Genomic DNA, 21231 nt, shown 5'->3' with positions numbered 1-21231 from the left:
AAAATTTGAAAACTTTGGAAAAGCAAGTGATGCTGTTTAATATTTTATTCAATGAAAAATCTTTTTTTTCTGAGATTTTCTATGGCATCCACCTTTTAGTAAAGTTAATTGTCATTTTTATTTGTACCTATGCATTCATCCACACAGTTATTTGTCTTTGAAGCAAAATATATTTTGGGCAGCAACACACTGTTTTTTGGGTTTTTTTTTTAACTATTGAAGGAAAGTAATTCTGTATGGATGAATACAGTTATCAATTTTTTTACAAGTTGGATCAAATTACATTTTATTCTTAAACTTACTGCAAAAATCAACAAAAAAAAAAAAACTCCAGACAAACCAGAATCAAATATAGATTTTTTTTATTTCGGAATAACTCTATTAATGACAAACAATAGACTAGCTTTACTTTATATATAAAACTCAGACTGACAAGAGATGGAGAATGATTCATATATTTGTAGTAATTTCAATGAAACTTGAACCTGGTTTGCTAATTTTACAACCTGTGCTTATAGTTAATTCACCAACTGAAGTTCATCTAATCGAATGTAATATTGATATTTTTGTTTAGATTATAATTTGTTTTGTAAAGTTATTTTTTTCCCCCCTGACACTAATTGTAGATTCTCAACACAGTTGAAAGTAATCAAGTGACAGTAATCCAGGGTCCTACTGGATCAGGAAAAACCACTCATGTACCACAGATTATTCTGGATTATTATGCATCCCGGAACCAATATTGCAACATTGTGGTTACTCAGCCTCGAAGAATTGCGGCCATAAGCATTGCTAAGAGAGTATGCCAAGAACGGCGCTGGCAAATGGGTACATTCTGTGGATATCAGGTAAGTCATAAATGCAAAAAATTATGGGTGCTTGTCCAGAATTCCCCCCTCTATTCAAAACAAAAATAAAGAAAAATCTGTAAAATGTACATACCTGTGACAGAAATAAAATATTGTATTCCAAAAAATTGATCAAGTAGTTTTATTTTTATAAAGTACATAATTTTCAAGTGATTAATTTGTATGTATTACAGCAAAAATCTCATCAGTTTGAATTATTTGGAGTTATCTCCCTGGGTTTTGGGACTATTTTGAAAATAATATTATGACAGTCATTCCTCGGCTATCCATAAAATTTTATTTTCTTAACTCAAAAATAAAACTACTTGATCAATTTACATAATTGTTTGAAATACAATATTCACTTTCTGTCATGGGTATATCCATCAGCAGATTTTTATTTTTGTTTTTTTTAATATAGGGAGAATTTTGGACATGCACCAAATTATATTCTATAGCTTTCTTTACAAGAATATGAAATGTGGTCAATCAATATACAGAAAATGTAATTCTTTCATTTTAGTTTTATGTCTTATGATAATTTTGTTGCAATATTTTTGATATAATGAGAGTATGAACACCGAAAATTGGAAGGTTCTACTTGTAGACACTGGTAATAGGAACTGACAAATGAAATTGAGCCACGTTCTGCTAGCAACCAATCAGAAATCAAAGTTGCTCCATAAAAATATTTCAGCACATGATTTTTTTATGTCAACACTAAAAAGATCTTTTGCTCTTTGCCTGCAAATTATAAAGGTCAGGACTTGTACAGAACAGCTATCAACTGAATCCCCAGGACTTGAAAAGAATAGCTACCCATCAGAACCTCTTCTGAAATTAAACATGGCTTCCAATTCAAGAAATTTAATAAAAGTTTGCCTGCTCATCCATTAGCTAAAGGATTCCCAACTGGGGTTCACATGGATTTTAAAGGGGCTTATAAAAAAATGCACTTGGGGATTCATGGTAAGTACTGAAAAATTCATTTTGAAATATGTTGAATAAAAATATAACAGTTGTAAAATAATAGTATAAAAAGAATATGGATAAGCTCTTTCTTAGCTTAGTATTATTGTAGAGCCAGGCTATCCAATGTATGATGGCAACATATGTATCGCTTGATCTGCACTATTTATCATGTAGGCAGATGTTTCTTTTTAGTTTTCATGCTTTGTGTGTTACTTGTGACATTTTAATCCATCAAGAACACATTCTGCATATGTGAATAAGAATTTCTGAGTAATATTAACATATACATAAAAAAATTAAAATTTCTTAAAATATCTCGATCGTAACATACATAGAAAGAAACTTTAAATTTTCAAAAATTTGATTAAAAATATGAAAGAACTATCTTTGTGGTTAGCATGATCGAATATTTTTCCCTCTTTGTGACCATATGAGTTTTGTCACACTTTTTACTTTTTCAGTAAAAGTTTTCTATCTTTTTTAAAACATAAGATTAAGCAATGAAATTTTCTATAAAAGTATATTTTATGCAAAGAATCAGAATAAACTAATTAAAATCTCCAGAAATTAGTGATTTTTAAGTAACGTGCATTAAATGCACATAAATTTAAAAAGAGAGAACTGTTGAATTGTAATGCATTTCATGTACAAGATACTGAAATCTAATACAATGATTCTTATAATGAATACAGGACAAGATTTATTTTAGTATTATTATACATTAATACCTTCCACTAAATCTCCCCTCCCGCCTCAAAAAAAAAAGATATATATATATATATGTATTTAAGCAATTACATGTGAACATCCTGAAAATTTTGATAGAAATGATGCAAACAGCAATTATTTTAAAAATTTCAGTGTTGGATCATTTTCACATATAAATTTAATGTAATATAATCCCTCACTTTAAGACCATTCTAGCGTTTTAGTTAACCAATTTTTTTAATTGTATGTCTAGGAAAATAAATCCTGTGCATCTTTTCTTTCTTTTGTGTGTCTGTGTGTGGAGGGTGGGGGGGTCTGTGTTTTGTGCATATTTTTTTTCTTGTTTTTTATTTTTTATAATAAATGACAATTTTTATTTAAATAATAGTACTTCTCTCTCTATTCACACAAACCAAATCATTTCAAATTTTACGAAAACAAAGTAAACAAATAGCAAGTCGGACAACCTCGGCCATCGAAAATGAATTTGGAAAGAAATCCTCATCTCTATTACGATAATGAGATTTTTTTTTTCTTTCTTCACTGATTGATGTTTCTTTTTAGGTTGGCATGGATCGTCAAGTAAACCCTAACACTTGCCTGACATATGTAACAACTGGCGTTCTTCTACAGAAATTGATCAACATGAAGGAAATGAACCACTACACTCATGTCATATTAGATGAGGTTGGCAACACTTTTATTTGTTTCCTTTTCTTTTTCATCATTGGTCAGTGGGTTTGTAAGCTTTTTTTTTAAAAAAAAGGGGGGGTTCCTTCTGCTCAGTTTATGGAAAAGGGGTTGGGTGTAATTCAATTTTTGGGGGGGACTTATAAGCATTGGATATACAAGAAGTGCAGTGGGATTATTTAGATTGAGAAAAGGATAACCAATTTGCATGCAAGAAGCTCCAGACAATGGAAATAAATGAGAATTTAACTGTGGACATTATATATGTGAATGGTGATGTTGAGGTTGTCAGTGTTGTTACCTTGGTGATACTTTTCAAGCCCTGTTTAGCAGATGCCAGTGTAGTTGCAAGAGTTCAGAATGGATAAAGTTCAGTGAATTTTTGCGAGAAGAGCATTATCACTATGAACTAAGTGTATCATACGTGTATGCAGTCTGATGTATGGAAGTGAAACATTTGTTACATGGAGAGAAATGATATTGTCTTTATAATTAAAAACATCTCTAAAACTTTCAGTACATGAAAAAACATCTATAACTTTGAGTGCATGGTTGGCAAAATGGATACAGTTCTAACTTATAAAATCAGTTATGTTGAGTTAAAATCATTTTTGGATCCGTTGTCATTTTAGACACTATTAGTGTTGGGAAAGGTATTCTGGCAATCGGGCAGTATAGTCAACAGCCAAGAAATTGAAAACATACAAAATATACAATAAACAACTCTCACCAAAAACAAGAAAATGTTAGTTTTAACCGACCTGTATAATGGTAAAGTGTGGAAACTGGTTGTTAGATTTGTCTCAATTTCACTTGCTCAAACATGAATAAATCAAAACTGGCTATTTTGCTTGAGGAGGCTTGCTAATTTCACACTTAAAAGATAGAAAATAAATACCAGTCAAACAGCGTTAGTTTTAAGGTAAGTAACTTTTTTTTTTTAATATTTAAGAAATGAAATGCTAGCAATAACATTTGGGCTATTCTTGGAAAAACATTTCATTTAGAAGAGTATTCTGCTTGGTTGTATTAATTGAATCAGCATCACTAGGTGCTTCCTATAAGTATGTAATCGTTCTGAGGAGATCTTATATGACCACTGTTTCTTATTTCTCCTTTTTCTTAATGGAATTTAATTATAACAATTGTAGGTAAATTGGGAACCAGAATTTATAAACCGGAGTTTAATTTAATTTTCTTTCCTAATGTTCATAAGATATTTTTGTGTGTGTTTTCTATTTACGTCTGTATGTGAAACCGTTAAGAGCAAAAGTTTTCTATTGCTATGTATATCTATTTGCTTACCAAGTGACATAATGCCAAGCAGCAGCAGCTAACTTGAAAGTGGTAGTATTGTTTGTAAGCAAGATGACAACTTTTGTAAGTTCAAGTTATTGAGGAAAAGCAATGAAAAATAGAATGAGTTTGGTTATAGACTATGGTACTCAACCTTTGTCATGACAGATACTCTCTAAAATGGTATATATTTTCTTTTTTCTAGATTCATGAAAGAGATCAAGATACAGACTTTTGCATTTTAGTTGTACGCAAATTATTGCGGAGTAATTCAAGTGGTGTGCGGGTGAGTTTCCAAGATTGACCAAGAATGTTTACTTTTCTTTTGTGGTAATTGGAATGATGATGGTGGATAACGATGCAGACTGATCATTTAAATATGCCAAGTTAAAATCCAGTCAGTTTCATACCACCATTGCCATTACCAGATCAAGTTGTCTGAAGATATCCGCTTCCTGATTTAAAATGCATCAAACATTGATGTTATTGCTTTTTATGTTTGTTTTTCCCTTTCACTTTGAAAAACTCAATGTTCTGCAAGTCCAAAAGCAAAAACAACAATTTTCCTTTATAAACCAAACATCATTAATAAATATTTTAAGATATAAATAACATTAAGTATAAAAACTTTTACCAAAATAAGTGGGTTTGGCATTAAATAACCTGAAAAGGATTTATATTAGTGATGGGACGATTCCAATATTTTTCCTGATTTTGATATAATTACTGATTACGATTCCGTATAAATCTCGAAATATTTAACTACTAGCGGGGGTACCCGGCGTTGCCCGAGTGTTTGTTTCCGGGACGGGGGGGGGGTTAAAAATGTTATGGTAGGTAAGTAGGAAGGATCAAACCCGGAGTCATGAGTAAAAGTAGGAAAATAAAGTGTGAAAAAAAAAAAAAAAAAAAAAAACATCTGCAACGTTAACAGTTCGGCCACCAAGAAAAGTCCATTCCAGTTGTTTAGGAAAAAAAAAAAAAAAAAAAAACTGACTACGGTAGGTCGGCGCGAACGTGAAAATATAATGTGAATTGTCCAGCACGCTAACCACTACGCTACAGAGCACTGCAGCTTAGTTTAGTGATTTTAAATAACTTCACATGAAAGAACTACGAAGCCAAACCGGTGTTCTCTTAACTGTTCCTTGTGAACGATCCCCAAACGGTGTTAAGTGGTGGCAGGGGGAGGAGGAATTTATTAGAGAGAAAATATTTTACCACTTCCATTGATCTTAACCGATTTTGGCCGTGACTTCTCAGCAGAAAAAGTATAGAAATCTAAGATTATCGAGGAATTTGAGAAATAATAAGCCTATAACACACCTCAGATATTGTTCTGCCGTTTGTGCATATTATATTTGCATGAAATATCTTGATTTTTAATCCTATTAAGGTCAAAATCCGATGGGAAAAAATGAGTTCATTTTATTTATATAGAGATAAAATGGTTATTTTGTCCTGATTACCGTATAAACACAACTTAAATGTGGATATATTTTCTTGAACATGGACACACAATTGTGAGAGGGTGATCTATAATTATGATCTATAAGTTTTAGTTTTACTGGAAATTTAAATCAATAAATACAGAGTGGAACGATAAAATTGTCACCCTAGAAAAGACAAAATGAATTCATTTCCTTTTGATGAAAAACCGGTTTTCTATTTTTCTTGCAGATCTACAAAAGCAATAGGAACCTTCTATCATGTCTGAAAGTGAGACAATATTCAATGAGCAAGATTGGAGGTGCACTGCTGTACAACTCATGTTCTCTACCGATCCAAGTTATGACAACAGAACCATTGCCAGCACCCTAAAAATGCATTGCAAGATTGCCACAAATAACGGGGATGTAACCAGGATGATGAAAATAAAGTTTCCAGCCACAGTTATGGTCTTTGGTGTGGTTTCAAGTAAGGGTCACATCATGCCATCTCACATCTTCAAAGTCGGCTTGAAAGTCAACACCAAAGTGTACCCGAATGTGCTGAAGAGTGTGGTGATCCCTTGGTGCAATCAGATGGCTGCTGGCAGACCCTGAGTGTGGCAGTAGGACTAGCGCCACCCCACAATTTCAAAGGGACTCCCTCCTGCTGGACTACTTTGTTTGGTCATATGTTGAGAACATCACCAACATGACCTCCAACAACATCAAAGCCAGCCTGATTGCTGCTACCCACTGAGTATTTGCCTAACTCCCGCTGGCGCTTGTACAAATGGCACGCTCCCAGTTCTGGACTTGTATCGAGGCAGTGATTGAGGCTGAAGGCTGCTACATTGAATAGATGTCAGCTCTACTCCATAATCAAGTTACTTGAATTGATTTTTTCAATAAAAGTTTTAAAATAAAGCTGTAGTTCTTTAGGTCGACACTTTTATCGTTCCACCCTGTATTATTTTATCATTACTATCTTCAGTGGAAGATTTTGTTTGAAACGAAGTCAAATAAAAAAATGCAAAGAAATCATTTTTGGCATTAGAAAATAAGCACAAATTTTCCGATACTGATTCCGATGCTGCAAAATGTTCAAATTTTTCTGATTTCAATTGTCTCAACACGAGTTTATATGTCATCTATTATATAAAATAAATTAAAGCAGACGACTTGCTGTTTTTCGGGATTTCTCTAGAATCAACAAATATTCAACCTCGACTAAAAAGACAGGTCACTTTACTATCGACCAAGAACATTAAATCGCTATTATATATATATCCATAGTCCTTGAGCCCCTGACAGGGCATAGGCCATCTACAACTTTTTGTAGATGTTTTTGTAGCGAGGAGTTCTTTTTACAGGGTGAGGGTGCTGGCTCTACACCCAACCTTCCCAGAAGGTACATACAGTGCCTAGCCTTCCTAGATAGTCACCCATCTGGTATTGGCTAAGCTCAACATTGCTTAACTTCAGTTATCTGGTGAGAACCGGTGTGTCAACGTGATTGTGCCGTGTATATAATATATATATATATATATTCGTGATTAATTTAACACTAGTTTATGTCATAAAAACAGAAAGCTATAAAAACCTATGCCCTAAAAGCTTAAACAAACCTTTTCTTGGCATTAAATAACCCACAGCGATTAAAATGCTATTAAACAAAACAAATTCACTCGCGCAACTGGCCTTAAAGAGGAGATAACTGTTCATAAAGTCATCAATAATATATTCGAAAGAATTTGTGTGCAGATGAATACAGCGTATGGAGAAAAGCTTTTATCTGAAATATAAAGTTAGCTGATGAGTTTTAACTGACATATCCAGCTTTGATTATGAGCCAATTTTCATTTATTTTTTTTTTTTGTTATTGGCACTATAATAACTTATTTTATTGCAGTTTGTTTTTCCATAATTATATGGTCTCGCCTGGCCAACTGGTAATATGGAAACCTTTATCTAATTATGAGCGAAAAGTCAAAATAGCAAGAGGAATAACTCGTTTTTGATTTAAATTTTTTATTTATTTTTGGAATCCTTTGAGATGAGGCTTCATAATTTGTGTATTCATTCTTTTTGTGGACTGTTGTTCTCATCTTCATAGTTGTTGTTTCACCATGTTTTGGCCAACTCATCCTCTGGTCTTCCTTAGGTGGTTAACTGTAACGGGGTAGGAATGCTGTTTGCAGACGTCAAAGGAATTTTCTTAGAATAGAGATTTGGTTTCAATAAGTAATTGGTAACTGAAATGAAGGGATATTTTGAAACCAAAAAGAAAGCATTCTAACAAAAAATGGTATCAAATTGTTAAAGAGCATTGGAATCGGTGAAGGAAACCATGTTGATTAATAAAGTTAAATTTTATCTAAATGTTGTTCTTATTAGTTACTCCTTAGGAACTTATTGAATAACATGTTAAATTTTAAATCTAAAATCACTTAACTGCATTGCTGTCTATGTACAACTACTTTTGTTTTGTTTTTAAATTCTAGCTACAACCACTATCCAGTTTTCCCCCACTTTCTATCTGTGCCTAAATCTAAAGGCAGATTCCATGAACACTGCTTCTTTCCTACAACTGCTAGCCTGTAGAACACTCTTCCATTGGCCTGCTTCCCAGCTGACTACAGCATTCAAATCTAATGTAAACAAATTCTTGTTGAACCATCCCTTCAAATAATCAAATTCTACCTAACTTACACCATTAACGATTATCACACTATCACCTTACATTCATTAACTCTTATCCTTGAGTGGCCTTTGGGCCATGATAAGTTTCGAAACTGTTGTAAAAAAAGAAATTGTTTCTTCATCATGAATGAACTGGATATTTAACAGACAAAATTTTATAACTATATATTGACAGTTTTATTATTTACATACATCAACTGTTCCTCTTTTTCTTTTTAATTTTCTTATTTTGTTCTAGCTGGGGATATGCCATCCTACAGGATACCAAACATTCACCCACTATCCCATACATTCTAACCAAAAGACATTTAGATTATTAATGTCCCTTTACGTACAATTGTTCTTGATTCATGTAATATTAAGACACAACAAATTCCTCCTGTTTTTTTTTTTTGTTTTTTTTTTTAACTTAGGAGGAATATTTAAAAAAAAAAAAATGAGTCAAACATAAGAAAAAATCTTGTTTACTTTTTTAAATTGTAAAATCTTTTTTTAATAGTAAATGTTTACTTAGAAAATGGCAATGAAAATTAAAAACATCAACAAATTATTTCATATCCCCCAGTCCGTCTAAATAAAAATTGGTTGTTTCTTCTTGTTCCTAACATAAAAATGCTAGACTGCTCGAATGATGTGCCTAAATACTGCACAAATGGAGAATCAGCAGGAGTAGTTGTTGTACATTAGTTTTGTCTTAATTTGTCATACATAATTAGTAAAACCCATATATTGATATTCGTTGATTTGAAAATCTTTTATTTTTAATCTTTTTTATTATGACTAGTATAATTTTTATTTATTCGTTTTAAACCATTGATTCTTTGGCTTTTAAGCTTTAATTCAAGCCAGAAATGATTTTCTATCTGCCAATTTAAAGGTTTCAGAATTACTTTGGAATTTCAAAAGGTTATGATGTAAGCACATGTTAGCCATTTTTATTATTGATAATAAAAATGGCTGACATGTGCTTACATCTGATAGATAAAAAAAAGTTGTTACACTTGGAAAAATCGAAATTAATTTTGAATTCTTTTAAACAAACAGTAATTTTGTATTTGAACAACAGTTCAACAATAACAATCATCAAGCATTTTGTGCTTCATTTATGCTCATAAGCCGATTAATTTTCTCATGTGCTTCTGTCATTTCAAAGAGACAAAACTTCTATGACTTTTTCTTTGTTTACCAGGTGATTCTCATGTCTGCAACACTTGACTCAGATATGTTTGCTAATTACTTTGCTCGACCACTTCGTGAAGTATTTGAACCTGCACCGGTCATTTCAGTGGAGGGCACTGTATACAGTGTCTCAGAATATTACATTGAAGATCTCAGCCAGTTGGGACCTGTAAGTTCTTTTTACCTCTATTTAACTAATTTCAAATTTTTTTTTTTTTTTTACAATGTAGTCACTACTTATCAAGGCCTGGAAGCCACTCGGGGGTAAGGGTTATTGTGTGTACAGTACGTTAGTTTTGGTGATCTGATAAAGTTTCACTTAAGGAGGCGGTTCATCAGGAATTTGTTCACATTGGACTTGAAGTCATCCAGGTTGTAGTCAGGTGGGAAACAGGCAACCGGAACAGAGTTCCACAGGCATGCACTTCTAAGAAAGAAGCTTTGTTCATGGAATCTACGTTTTGATTTTGGCACAGATAAGGAGTGGGGAAAATTTTTTACAGTGGTTTCAGCTAGGCGGGTGTTTATCGTGAAAGATTGGCGAGGGGGGGGGGAACCAGAGATTGGAGTTCAGACGAGCACCTGCCATGGTAGTAACAATATTCTTTAATAACTTACAGCACCCTGCATTTAATTATTTGAAAACCTCCTCCCATTCCTCAATAGGTTTTTAGGGGCTTAGTCTTGAGGGAGGGTGAGCGGCTTTATAATTTCTTTGAAAAAAAAACCTTTTCAGTAACTCAGAAATAACTGAGTCATATTAGATTCTTAAAACTGATTCCCTATTGAAAACCAACTTATGGCATTTTAGCTCGGAACAAAGTGTAGAATCTGCTCTGATGCTACAGTCTATTTTGTCCTTTGTCAATGAAGAAGTCCTTCTAGACTGAGGCAATTTTTATTGTAATCTAAAGTGCCCTTTTGGGGGAGTTGACATTTCCACACATTAAAAATTAACCTTATTTCTAACTTTGCCGCCCTTGTCAAGAGGCAAGTAAATAGGAACTTATAAAAGTGGGTTTTAATTTTGGGTATCATAATTTATTACAGCATGACTATTGTGATCAAATTTTTATACTTTCTGAAGGAGAGGTTCATTAATGGATAAATGTTAACTATGTAGCAAGGGATAACTTTTGATAATGTCACGTCCGTGGTTGTTTATTGAATAAAAAAAATTATAAAACAATGCCATTATAAACATGCATTTGTACATTCACTACACAGGTTGTGATCGTTTCACTAGTTGTGCCAGTCTAAAGTAGTTATTTTATTCAGTCAGTTATGTGACAAAGGAATTCTTTCTCCAAGCATAGACCACAACTCCAGGTGTTAATTTGTTTGACATTACAAGTGGTGCTTGTCTTCCTAAGTCGAACAGCAGACTTAAAAAATTAGTTTTACCTTACCAAATCAAAACATGTCTTAACAGTCGTTCAGCCAAGAGCCCCAAGGTCTCATCTTGCCCATAGGCATATTGGCTCAACTGCCTCGAGCCCTCAGAACTTGTCCTTTAGAGAGTTGACCCCACCCCTGCCTCTGCCTCAACCTCGGAAAGCCGACTCTGACTACTTTCTCTTTGTATCCCCTGAAATACCACTTACCAAATATTGTATTATCATTATAGCATTTGAGCAGCACCAAGTTAACAAAATATAGAGAAGTTTTTTTTCTCCTGGGCAATGCTGTGTTTAAACACATTTGCTCTATATAGGATGTTGAACACTTTTGAATTACTATATACCACTTGTCAAATGTAATATAATCTTACATTTATTGCTACCATTTTGAGTGCTATTAAAACCACGCTAATAAAACCACCTTTTCCAAATTTCTTGCATCACTCTTTCTTACTAGTCCGAAAAGAAGTTTAAGAAATGTTAAATAATTTTTTTGTAAAAAAAAATGCAGCAATTTCCAGAAGGAATACATTCAAATTACAGGGTTTTTTTTTTTTTTTTTTTTTTTTCAAATTATGGTTGAAAAGCTTGAACTCCTCCCTTCCCTCACTAACAAAGTTTTCTCCATCGCTCCCTTAGGTGTGGATTAGGGATTCAGGAATGCTTCTATTATCTTTCCCCTGTTAGTTTTACATAAGAATATACTTTTAGATTTTATACGGATTCTCTAACTTGTCTTTCTATAGAGCATACACACACACAGACATTGCCTCTGTCTGGAAGTTATACCTTCATTTCTGTGTTTATTTTCAGTTACCATCCTTCGATCCTGAAAACCCTCATGTCTATGAAGAGGCCCAGAATTTGGCGATAAGTTTGATTCAACATTTTGATAAATTGGAAGCTAAGGAACAAGGGTAAGAAGAAAATCTTGTTGAAATAACATGTTCTTTTAGATATTCACTGAGGACCAACACAATTAGATGCGAGGGTTGCACATGGATCCACAAAAAATGCAGTGAAATAAAAGCTTCATTAGTAAATGATTCCTATCACTGGTTTAGATATCTTGGCACACCCTGTACAATAGATGGAAATCCACAAGACTGTCTTGATAAACAAGCACGATTTGGATGTTGTTGAATTGTTCTGCTACCCCGGCGATAGTCAATGTCCAGAAGGTATCTGTGACGCATGCACAATCCATTGATGTAGAATTGCCAGGGACAAATTTTGGCAGTTTCTTCCACTTCTGACTAATAAGCGCATATCCTTACATAACTCGTGGTTCTGTAGCTGTGTTTTCAATACAATGCTGTATACCAAAATGTGCTGGCCTGTTAGAGTCCAGAACAGGCAACTTCTGTATAGTGAGCAAGTTCTACTTTGCTGGATATGCCATACAAAGCAATTTCATTTCTTGCAGAAAACTCCAAATCCCACTTCCGAATGTAGCACTACATGAGAAGCATCTTCACTGGTTTTGTCGTGTTATGCACAATTGTGGGGGGATTAACAGAGCCTGCATCATGGAAGTTAATGGTTTGTCTGACATTGACTGACCCTGCAAGACCTGGCCTGCAACTATCAAGAACTTGAAAGCTTGGCAACTTCATTGGGGGGGGGGGGGATACCATAGATTATGATGAACAGATGCCTGAGCAGGCGCCAAAAGGCAAACCCATGCAAGCCATGGGAACCTGTCTACAACTGGATAGTTTATTGCCCCCTCCCCTCAAACAAAATCTAGCAAAAAAACTGTAAAGCTCAAAACCTCAGAAGCTCATAAGTTCAACTAAAGTTGTGTATGATACAATGCATCTCATTTTAATAAGTTTCTTCTATCAATCTCAAGAAAGTGGATCTTGGGTTTACTTTTGGCAGTCATTTAACTGTTGCTTCCCTTATTTTATCATTTAGTCCTCATATTCTAAGAGCAATGTTTCTGACAAAGAGGGAAGAATATTTTCTAGGTCAGAATCTATTCCGTCTAACACTTATTGTTGGCAAGTTTTTGACCTTGAAGTGCAGTTTTTTGGGTTTTTTTCTAGCTTCTTATATCAAGTGGCTTCATGCTTTGTCTGCAGCGATTTCCATAAAAATAAATCTTAACAGGGTCAAATTTACTGCATTGATAAGTTTCACACTTTACAAAGTACATAGCACCTGATTTGTAATTTGTTTATTAACCTTGTCAAGAATGCTGTTTGTCTAATAATTGGATCTTCATGGAAATTTTCCTGAAATGTTGTATAAATAAGTATGAGGATAAAATACATGATATATCATAAAATGAAATGTTGTGAAGACGAAATGTATGTGAAAAAGCAAAAGAGAAAACAAATTAAGTTTTCTGATGATTTTTTCTTGTATTTAATTTGCTTTTCATACATGAGAAATATACTTGGATGTCAGGTGAGATATTTGTTGGACCTGAAAAGATGTTTGCATTCTCCGAATGCTCTTGTGTACTTATGATAAAGAAAAAGATCACCTATTTCCAGAAACAATGGATACTCTCTGCCTAGGAAAATATAAGTTTCATTTTTTAGATTTGTTCATCAAGTTTGGGTCAATTTGTCTTCATGGCTTGATCAATCGATTTTACTCAATAAACTCATTTTTAGCTTTATGGTGGCTTCAAAATCAACCACAAGCCTTCATCACTGCCTTCCGAGGTTCTCAAAGACTCTGATTCTGGCCTTTAGCTCATCCATGGTATTGCAGTTTAGTTTGTAAGTGTCTCATTCCAGTCCACCCCTACATAAAGAAGCGGGGGCCGCAGTCTGACTTTCTGGGAGGTTAGATAACTGAGAAAGCAAGGTCAACATAGTTCTCTGCCAGGCCTGGGTATTCTGAACCATATGGCAAGTCTACTTGCAGCTGAGTGGTCGATCCTACAGGTCGCTAGCTCATTCAGTACATGGATTAATGTAGCTATCAGTGTTCATCCTGTCCTTTAAGAAGTGGAGTGACATGATTGATATCACCTCCACTGCTTTTTATATTAAAGGTAATAGCTGAACCTTTGTCAGTATGGCTCTGGCATGTCTTTGGATGAGTTGTTTTGGGAATTGATGATTTGAGTTTTGCAGAAGTTTTCTTAGAGAAGAACTATAGCATATCTGACTCCATACCTGAGAGACTCTTCCCTTGGTTGATAGCAGCAATGTTCTGCTGCTGAGTAATGGCAGAAATCCCCTGAACTCACTCCATCCATTCTTAACTCTTGAAATCACTAATACCAACTCCTTCTTGTTCTAATGGTATCACCAACACAAAAACTTTTGATTAACCTCATCATTCAAATATACTTTCTCCACATCTCTCAGCAGTTTTTACACTTTTTGCACACAAATTGGTTATTGTTGCTCAACTTATTTGTAATTCCCCTGCATTTCTTGTGAACTCACAAATTGAAAAGCCAGTGATTTCAGCTTTTTTTTTGTTTTACCTATCCGACATTGATATTCCTATTTTATTATCGTTTTCTGTAAATAATTTTTTTTTTCTTATTTTAACACAGGAATAAAGATTCACACTCAACCGTGCAAGGGACTGTCTTAATCTTTTTACCTGGTAAGTAGTTTAAAAAAATTTTGCGTGTGTGACTGTGGTTGGCTCTGGACTTATTAGTGCAAATTAAGAAGATATAACTAGAATAAATTACTGCTTTGATCACAAAAGTGTGGATGATATTTGGTACATGTCAGACTTCTTTTTCACTGCAAGTATTGGATATGTGCAATGAAATAAGACTGGCATTCACCTGGAATAAATGTTAATTTTTCTTGGACTGCCTTTAGACCTATTGACCTTAGATTTTGAACATCAAATTACTTTTAGATATATAAACCTGCGTAAAAGGTGTGAAACTTTACACAAATTAAAACAAAACAACAAAAATAAATTTTATTTAAAACAAGTCACTCTAACAGAAAACATGACATTTGGAAAAGTATCAAGTATTTTCTGTCCACCTATTTAAATACGAAAAAAAACGTTTGCTAAAGCTGGCTGTGATCTGTCACTATGCAGCAGGACCCCAAATGTGATCATTCCTTTGGTCACACACGGTCAGTCTTCAATAGTGATCAGGTGTTCTTTCACTCACTTCTTGAGTCAAGAGTTAATATGCTGTCTGTTGTGTATCACCGGTCATTCGCTGAAAAGTCAATCACTCAAGGTGTCGCCACTCAGGCAATCAGAGACAAAAATCAGCTTCACCAAAAAAAAAAAAAGAAAACGAACTTCATTTTTTTTCTTCTACTCTAATTATTCAGTCCAAAAAATATATTTACAATTTCTTTTTACAATACAAGGTTTTGATAATTCTTTTCAAAGTCTCTCGAAATTTCTGATTTTTCCTCAGTTAACGGGTGGTAGCGGTAACAGGCAGGGGAAAAGCATGGCAACTTCAACTCTCAACTGGAACTCAAAAACTCTCAGCTCGAACTGGCCCAGACTGATAAAATTTGCCTGCATGATTCCTTTAATAGTCATGGATGGGGTGGGCCGGGAGGATATCAGATCTCCCTTTCATCTCGCTTCATCCCTCAACAGAGCCTTTTCTGGTTGGTTAATTAACCAACATATCGCTGCATATTAATCAGGGATTTTTCCCAAAAGAATTGTGTGAATCATATCTTTCCCATGACCTAAAGGTCAATCCACTGACCTTGGCCACATCTGGCTACAGATGTGGATAAAACATAACTGGTTTTAGTTTTCTTTAATTCTACACCTATAATCAACAGGTTATTCGTCCTCATTAAATTTTAACTTGCTTTTGTATTTCATATATTAATTATCGTCAGGTCATCTGCTGCTGTCCAGGAGAGCTTTCTCTTAAAAGCCTCAATCCGGTGCCATTTTCGCTCTTAAATGTCACCATTTTGCTCCCCCTAAGGGGTTGGGTCACAGACAAATTGTTCATAAATTTTGAATGAATTTGATTTTTATTTTCAATTACATTTCATATCTTTTTTCTACCGACACATTATTTCATTTTTAAACTTTCCAGTTTAAGACCTGCTTATTTCTTAATATCACTAGAAACTGAGCAGCTCCTACAAATATTTAAATATTGATTTTGAAATTATTTTTATTTTATTTTTTTTTTGATAATCACGTAGATTAGTTTTCATTTAATAGTAATCTGCTGAAATTATTGTAACAAAGATTTAAAGAAATATAGAGGGTGTATCACTCATACACAAGAACCAAAAAAAATCATATTTCACATTTTCAGTTATTCAAAGCAAAACCCTGTTTAATTTTCCATTAAAAACTAATGCATGCAAGTTATACATTTAGAAAGCTTATTTTCTTGTTTTTTCAACCATATAAATATTATAAAAATGTGACCTGAAATATGTTTGAAATTCCAAGTTGATAATGCTTGGGATTGTTTTAATTATATATTCTGATAACTGAATAGCACTAATTAAGCTAATTATGTTCTGATAACAAAGTAGCTTTAACTAAACATGTAAGAACATTTTTTTTTATATTCATATTTACAATTTTAAAAAAAAAATTTGTTCTGAAATAAAAATCAACAACAAAAAAAAGTCTGTTTAGTTATGCTATCGCTGCTGCTGATGCTACTAATATTACAAGACGGTCTTCCGGCCAAACTCAAATACGATTTTTTTTTTTTTTTTTTTCTGGGTGTCATCATTTTAAATTGCTAGCTACCACAAGAGAAATCAATATACAATTATACTTTTAATGGATAAAAAAACAGGAAAAAGATTGATTTACTTGACAGTTGGTGTCCAAAGAAATTTTTTGTCAAAGTTTTAAATACTTGTCATGGTGAAGTTTTTTTTTAACATAACAAAAAAATGAGTGGTCTGAAGTATTTCGGACACCCTAAAGTATTAAAAATGGCATCTCTTCTGGTTAGTTTCTAAATTTAATGACAAAATTCTTAATACAAATGCAGTACGAGCATTTATAAATCCAGGGCTGGGGTCTTTACAGAACATTACTGAAAATGCAGTTTTATGATAACATTTTTATCACTTTATTTGCTTAAAACTCTTAAAATATATAATGTACTTATTTATTAATTCATTTGAAAGTCTATTAATTTCCAAATAAAATGGTGGTATTGTGAGGACTTAAAGTGCTTTGGTTCTTAAAATATGACAATTTTAGCAGAACCTTCTTGAAATCTGTGATTATCCAAAGCATTCTATCCTCCATGTGTATTGCTAATCTTAGAATAGACAGGATAGAAGCTGAGCGAGGCGGTCAAATGTGTGGAGGACAGGTAAGGATGGAGAGGACTGGTTGACAGGTCATCTATAGCACTTTGACAACCACCACGGGCTAGGTGTGTGTGAGGTGTGTGTGAGGTGTGTGATCCTTAAAAACAAAAAAGCGTTAGCAAATTTTCATAGTTTTTATTGTTTTCAACAGGTTTGATGGATATTGACAGCTTATACGACAAGTTAAGAGAATTGCCAACTCGGCACAGGTGAGTTTCTTTAAGAGTTTCTATTTTATTTTGTGTTGATGAATGCAAGAATATCACAAGAGTGAAAAATGAATATATGTTAATTTTTTTGAACTTCTACAATGTTGTTTTTTGTGTTCTAGAATTGGGAGTCATGTTTATTTAAAAATCATTCAGTAATTTTATCCATTTATTTTCTATTTGCTTGTATTCAAGTTAATAATTTTTCTTTTAATAAGTTGTTAAAACAAACTTGGACAGTATAAAGCAGTTATTTCCAACTTTTCAAATATGACGAAAACAAGCAATCAGAAAGTGACCCCAATCCTTAAAATATCTTGTATATATATTTTTTGTACACAACAACTGTTATATATTCTGATTATTGGTTGCCCCCGATTTATCGGAGAAGGACCTATGTTTTCAGTGATGTCTTTGTGTCTGTTATTCTGGACTATTGCCAGATAAGCGTCCATTAGTTTTTCCTGAAATTTTGCCACAAATTGTATTTCATTAAATAGATGTGCACAGTAAAAAAAAAATTGTTTTACAAAAATTCCCATTGTGCCTCCAGGGGCTCAAAACAAGTAAAAAATCCCCCAAAATGGCCAAAAATGACACCTTTTGCTCCATAACTTTTGATACATCCATTAGATTTTTTTGAAACTTGGCTAAAATGTGGAGCCCATTGTTCTTAATATAAATCCAGTATGAGTGACCCTGGCAAAATTCTGGTTCACGTTCCCGGAGACTTTTAGTGCTAAAAACGCCTCTTTTTTTCATATTTCTCAACAAAAACTTGATATGTCTGACTATATAGTGGTTTTTCACGGTCAACTCAAATATACATGTGTTAAGGCTTGAAACTGCACCATTATCCATTTACACTGAGATTCGCCATCCCCAGGGGCTCAAAAGAGGTCAAAAATGTTCCAAAATTGCAAAAAATGACACTTTTTATCCCCATAACTTTTGCCCCATTCATAGATTTTTCTGAAATTTGATGAAAATGTGAAGGCACACTTCTCATATTCATCATTTCTTCACTATTTTTTGTGGCGTCATCTCACGTGCAGCACAAGAGGGGGACCACGGACGTGCGGCTTGTTAAATTAATGATTATTTTTTTATTTGTAATTATTCATTTCGTAAATTTATCATCAATTTCAAATTTATTCATAAAATATTCCAAAGTTGCTAGAAAAATTACTTGCAAATTAATTCGATATTATTCAAACACAAATTTTCATTATTATGAAAAGTATTTTTATGAACTAATCTTAATAAGACGGCATATATTGCAGTCTTTTAGCTAGCAATTTCATCTTAGGCTATACTGTCGATATGACACACCTCAAGTCATCTTCCTTATTTCATTGGTTTCAGTACTTGTTTCATTTTAGTATTTGTTTTTAAAAATGAGAAGTCGAAAGAATGCTGTTTCACATAAATAAGTTATTGGAAACGGCAGTAAATTCCTTATTTTGATTTCTGATATTACAGGGAACTTTTTGCCCCAAATTCTTGTAGTTGCAGCTTATCAATGTTTATCACTATGTTTTATATATTATTCACATTTGGCTCAAAATCAATTCACGACCCTATTTAGGGTCATGACTCACAGGTGAGGAACCATTCGTGTAGACAGTTGAAGAAAAATGGAAACCAAACAATAGTTTTTGAATTTTTATGATGAGGAAAGATAATTTTGATTACTTTTCTCATCGTTGTTGTAATATTCACAATGTTTCAGCCATTATAAACTGTGACTTTTCTCGAGTGCATCTTTTTCAACCTTGAGAACTTTCTATAAGTAACAGTAAAAAAAAAAATTATAAACAAACAAAATTAAGGCTTTCAAAATTTATACTAGAATAATCTACATAAATGGTTAATAGTGTTAACAATCAGTTCTAAGTGGTACTACCCTAGAAGTTGAAGGTTCAATTCTTACTACAGTGATAAGAACAATATTTAACACTTCTATCCAGGCATGCCTAACAGAATCGGAATAATATACCTTCACGGATTAATTAAGTTGAATGTTTTGTAAAGGTTCTAGAGTTTGATGGGAATTTTCCCATATTCGAAAAGAAACCTATGGAAAAATGTTCAACGTTGAAATGTGTTTATGCATTCCCATATAATATTTTCACTGAGATACTCATTGAGGTGATAGGTATGTTCCTTAGATTTGTTAAAAACAAAGATGGATTGACTATAGTTAAAAGCGTTCATCCATGTTAATCAACATGTAATTGACACTACAGGTTCAATTTGTTGGAATATTAATATTTCTACAAACTGCAATGAATCCTTTTTGGGGATCAAATCATCATATTCGGTTTAATGTTCACTTTACATGCTGGAAAGTGTTAGATGTCTTTAAAAGAGTGATTTCCAAACTACCCTATTTCTTGTTGGTCTTTATTTATTCATCTTTCTCCCTAGTTCAATTTTATCACTCCCTTCCATGTTTTCCTTGGGTTTCCACTGTGAACTGGACCTGCTACCTTAACTGTTTTACATCTACTAATCTAAGAACTCTCATCCTCTTTTTCAATGTGGTAATACAATCAGTTTTCTACCTCGTTAAAAGCCCTAAATCCCATTATCACACTAGGTAAACATCAGAAAGAGCGTCCTGCTAATAAAAATCTTGCCTCAAATAATGACTTTGAAAGAATTTGGCTAATCGTAGAAAAGTAAATGTTTAATTTAACTGCTTTTAATCTTTAAGTTTCTTTGTTGAAACTGCTTAAAGGAAGAATTGACAATTTAATGCAGTTATACAGACTTGTGATCAAGTATAATAAAATCAATATGCCTATAGAAACAGGTTAGAGAATCTACATAACATCTAAAAGTGTAGTTTTATGTAAAATTTACTTGGATAGACAATGGAAGCATTCCTGAATCTCTAAGTGCACCGTTAAGGGGACTATGAGACCATAACCACTTAAAACTTTAAATATATCCAATTTGTATGAAATGTAAGTTATATGTATCAAGATTTTCTGGTGAAAACAATGTTTCTAAATCTCTACATTACCATTTATCTGCTTCCATCTGTACTAAGTGACCCATAGAGACAGAACCCTTGTAAATTTCAACTAGATGTATCTGATTTTAATGACATTGAAGGCATGTATGAGACAAATTCAAAGAGGTTTTTTTTTTCAATATTTCACCTTGTTCCAGCTATATTGATGGGCAAAACAGGAAGTGGGGCAGTAAAAACAAAGTAATATGGTGTTATGAGCATAGTAAAAAAAACTACATAGTCATCCTCATTCAATCTCTAACAATGTCGAGTCTCCTGCTAGTTAAATATAACTGGCTCATTTGGGATAATGTTTACGTGTTTGCTAATGGGTTGGGAGATTGAGGTTCAACCCACAGTCTACTCATACCAAAGAATAAAAAAATTGGTATTTGAATACCTCTTTGATACTCAAGATTATAAGGTGGGGATAAAGGGTAAGTGGAGCGATCCGGGGAAAGGAATTGCACCCTACCTTATGAGGAAATCAATTGTCCAC

General features: G+C 33.3%; 1 protein-coding gene across 1 annotated transcript in view; it reads left to right on the top strand.

The window, feature by feature from the left end:
• The window catches only part of LOC145277613 (ATP-dependent RNA helicase TDRD9-like), a 228291-nt gene that overhangs the window by 20912 nt on the left and 186148 nt on the right, over positions 1-21231 (top strand). Inside the window, exons 4-10 of the mRNA XM_080129144.1 lie at positions 627-848; positions 3093-3215; positions 4720-4800; positions 9834-9992; positions 12037-12140; positions 14750-14802; positions 17653-17710. Of these exons, the coding sequence (XP_079985270.1) occupies positions 627-848; positions 3093-3215; positions 4720-4800; positions 9834-9992; positions 12037-12140; positions 14750-14802; positions 17653-17710 (800 nt within the window). The remainder of the gene's footprint in view (positions 1-626; positions 849-3092; positions 3216-4719; positions 4801-9833; positions 9993-12036; positions 12141-14749; positions 14803-17652; positions 17711-21231) is intronic.

The sequence above is a fragment of the Euprymna scolopes genome, chromosome 6 (assembly GCF_053919585.1).
Source record: "Euprymna scolopes isolate OS-2025 chromosome 6, ASM5391958v1, whole genome shotgun sequence".
In the NCBI taxonomy this organism is placed as follows: Eukaryota; Metazoa; Mollusca; class Cephalopoda; order Sepiida; family Sepiolidae; genus Euprymna; species Euprymna scolopes.
Note: the sequence above shows the minus strand (reverse complement) of the source record. Positions and strands in the feature narration are given on the sequence as shown.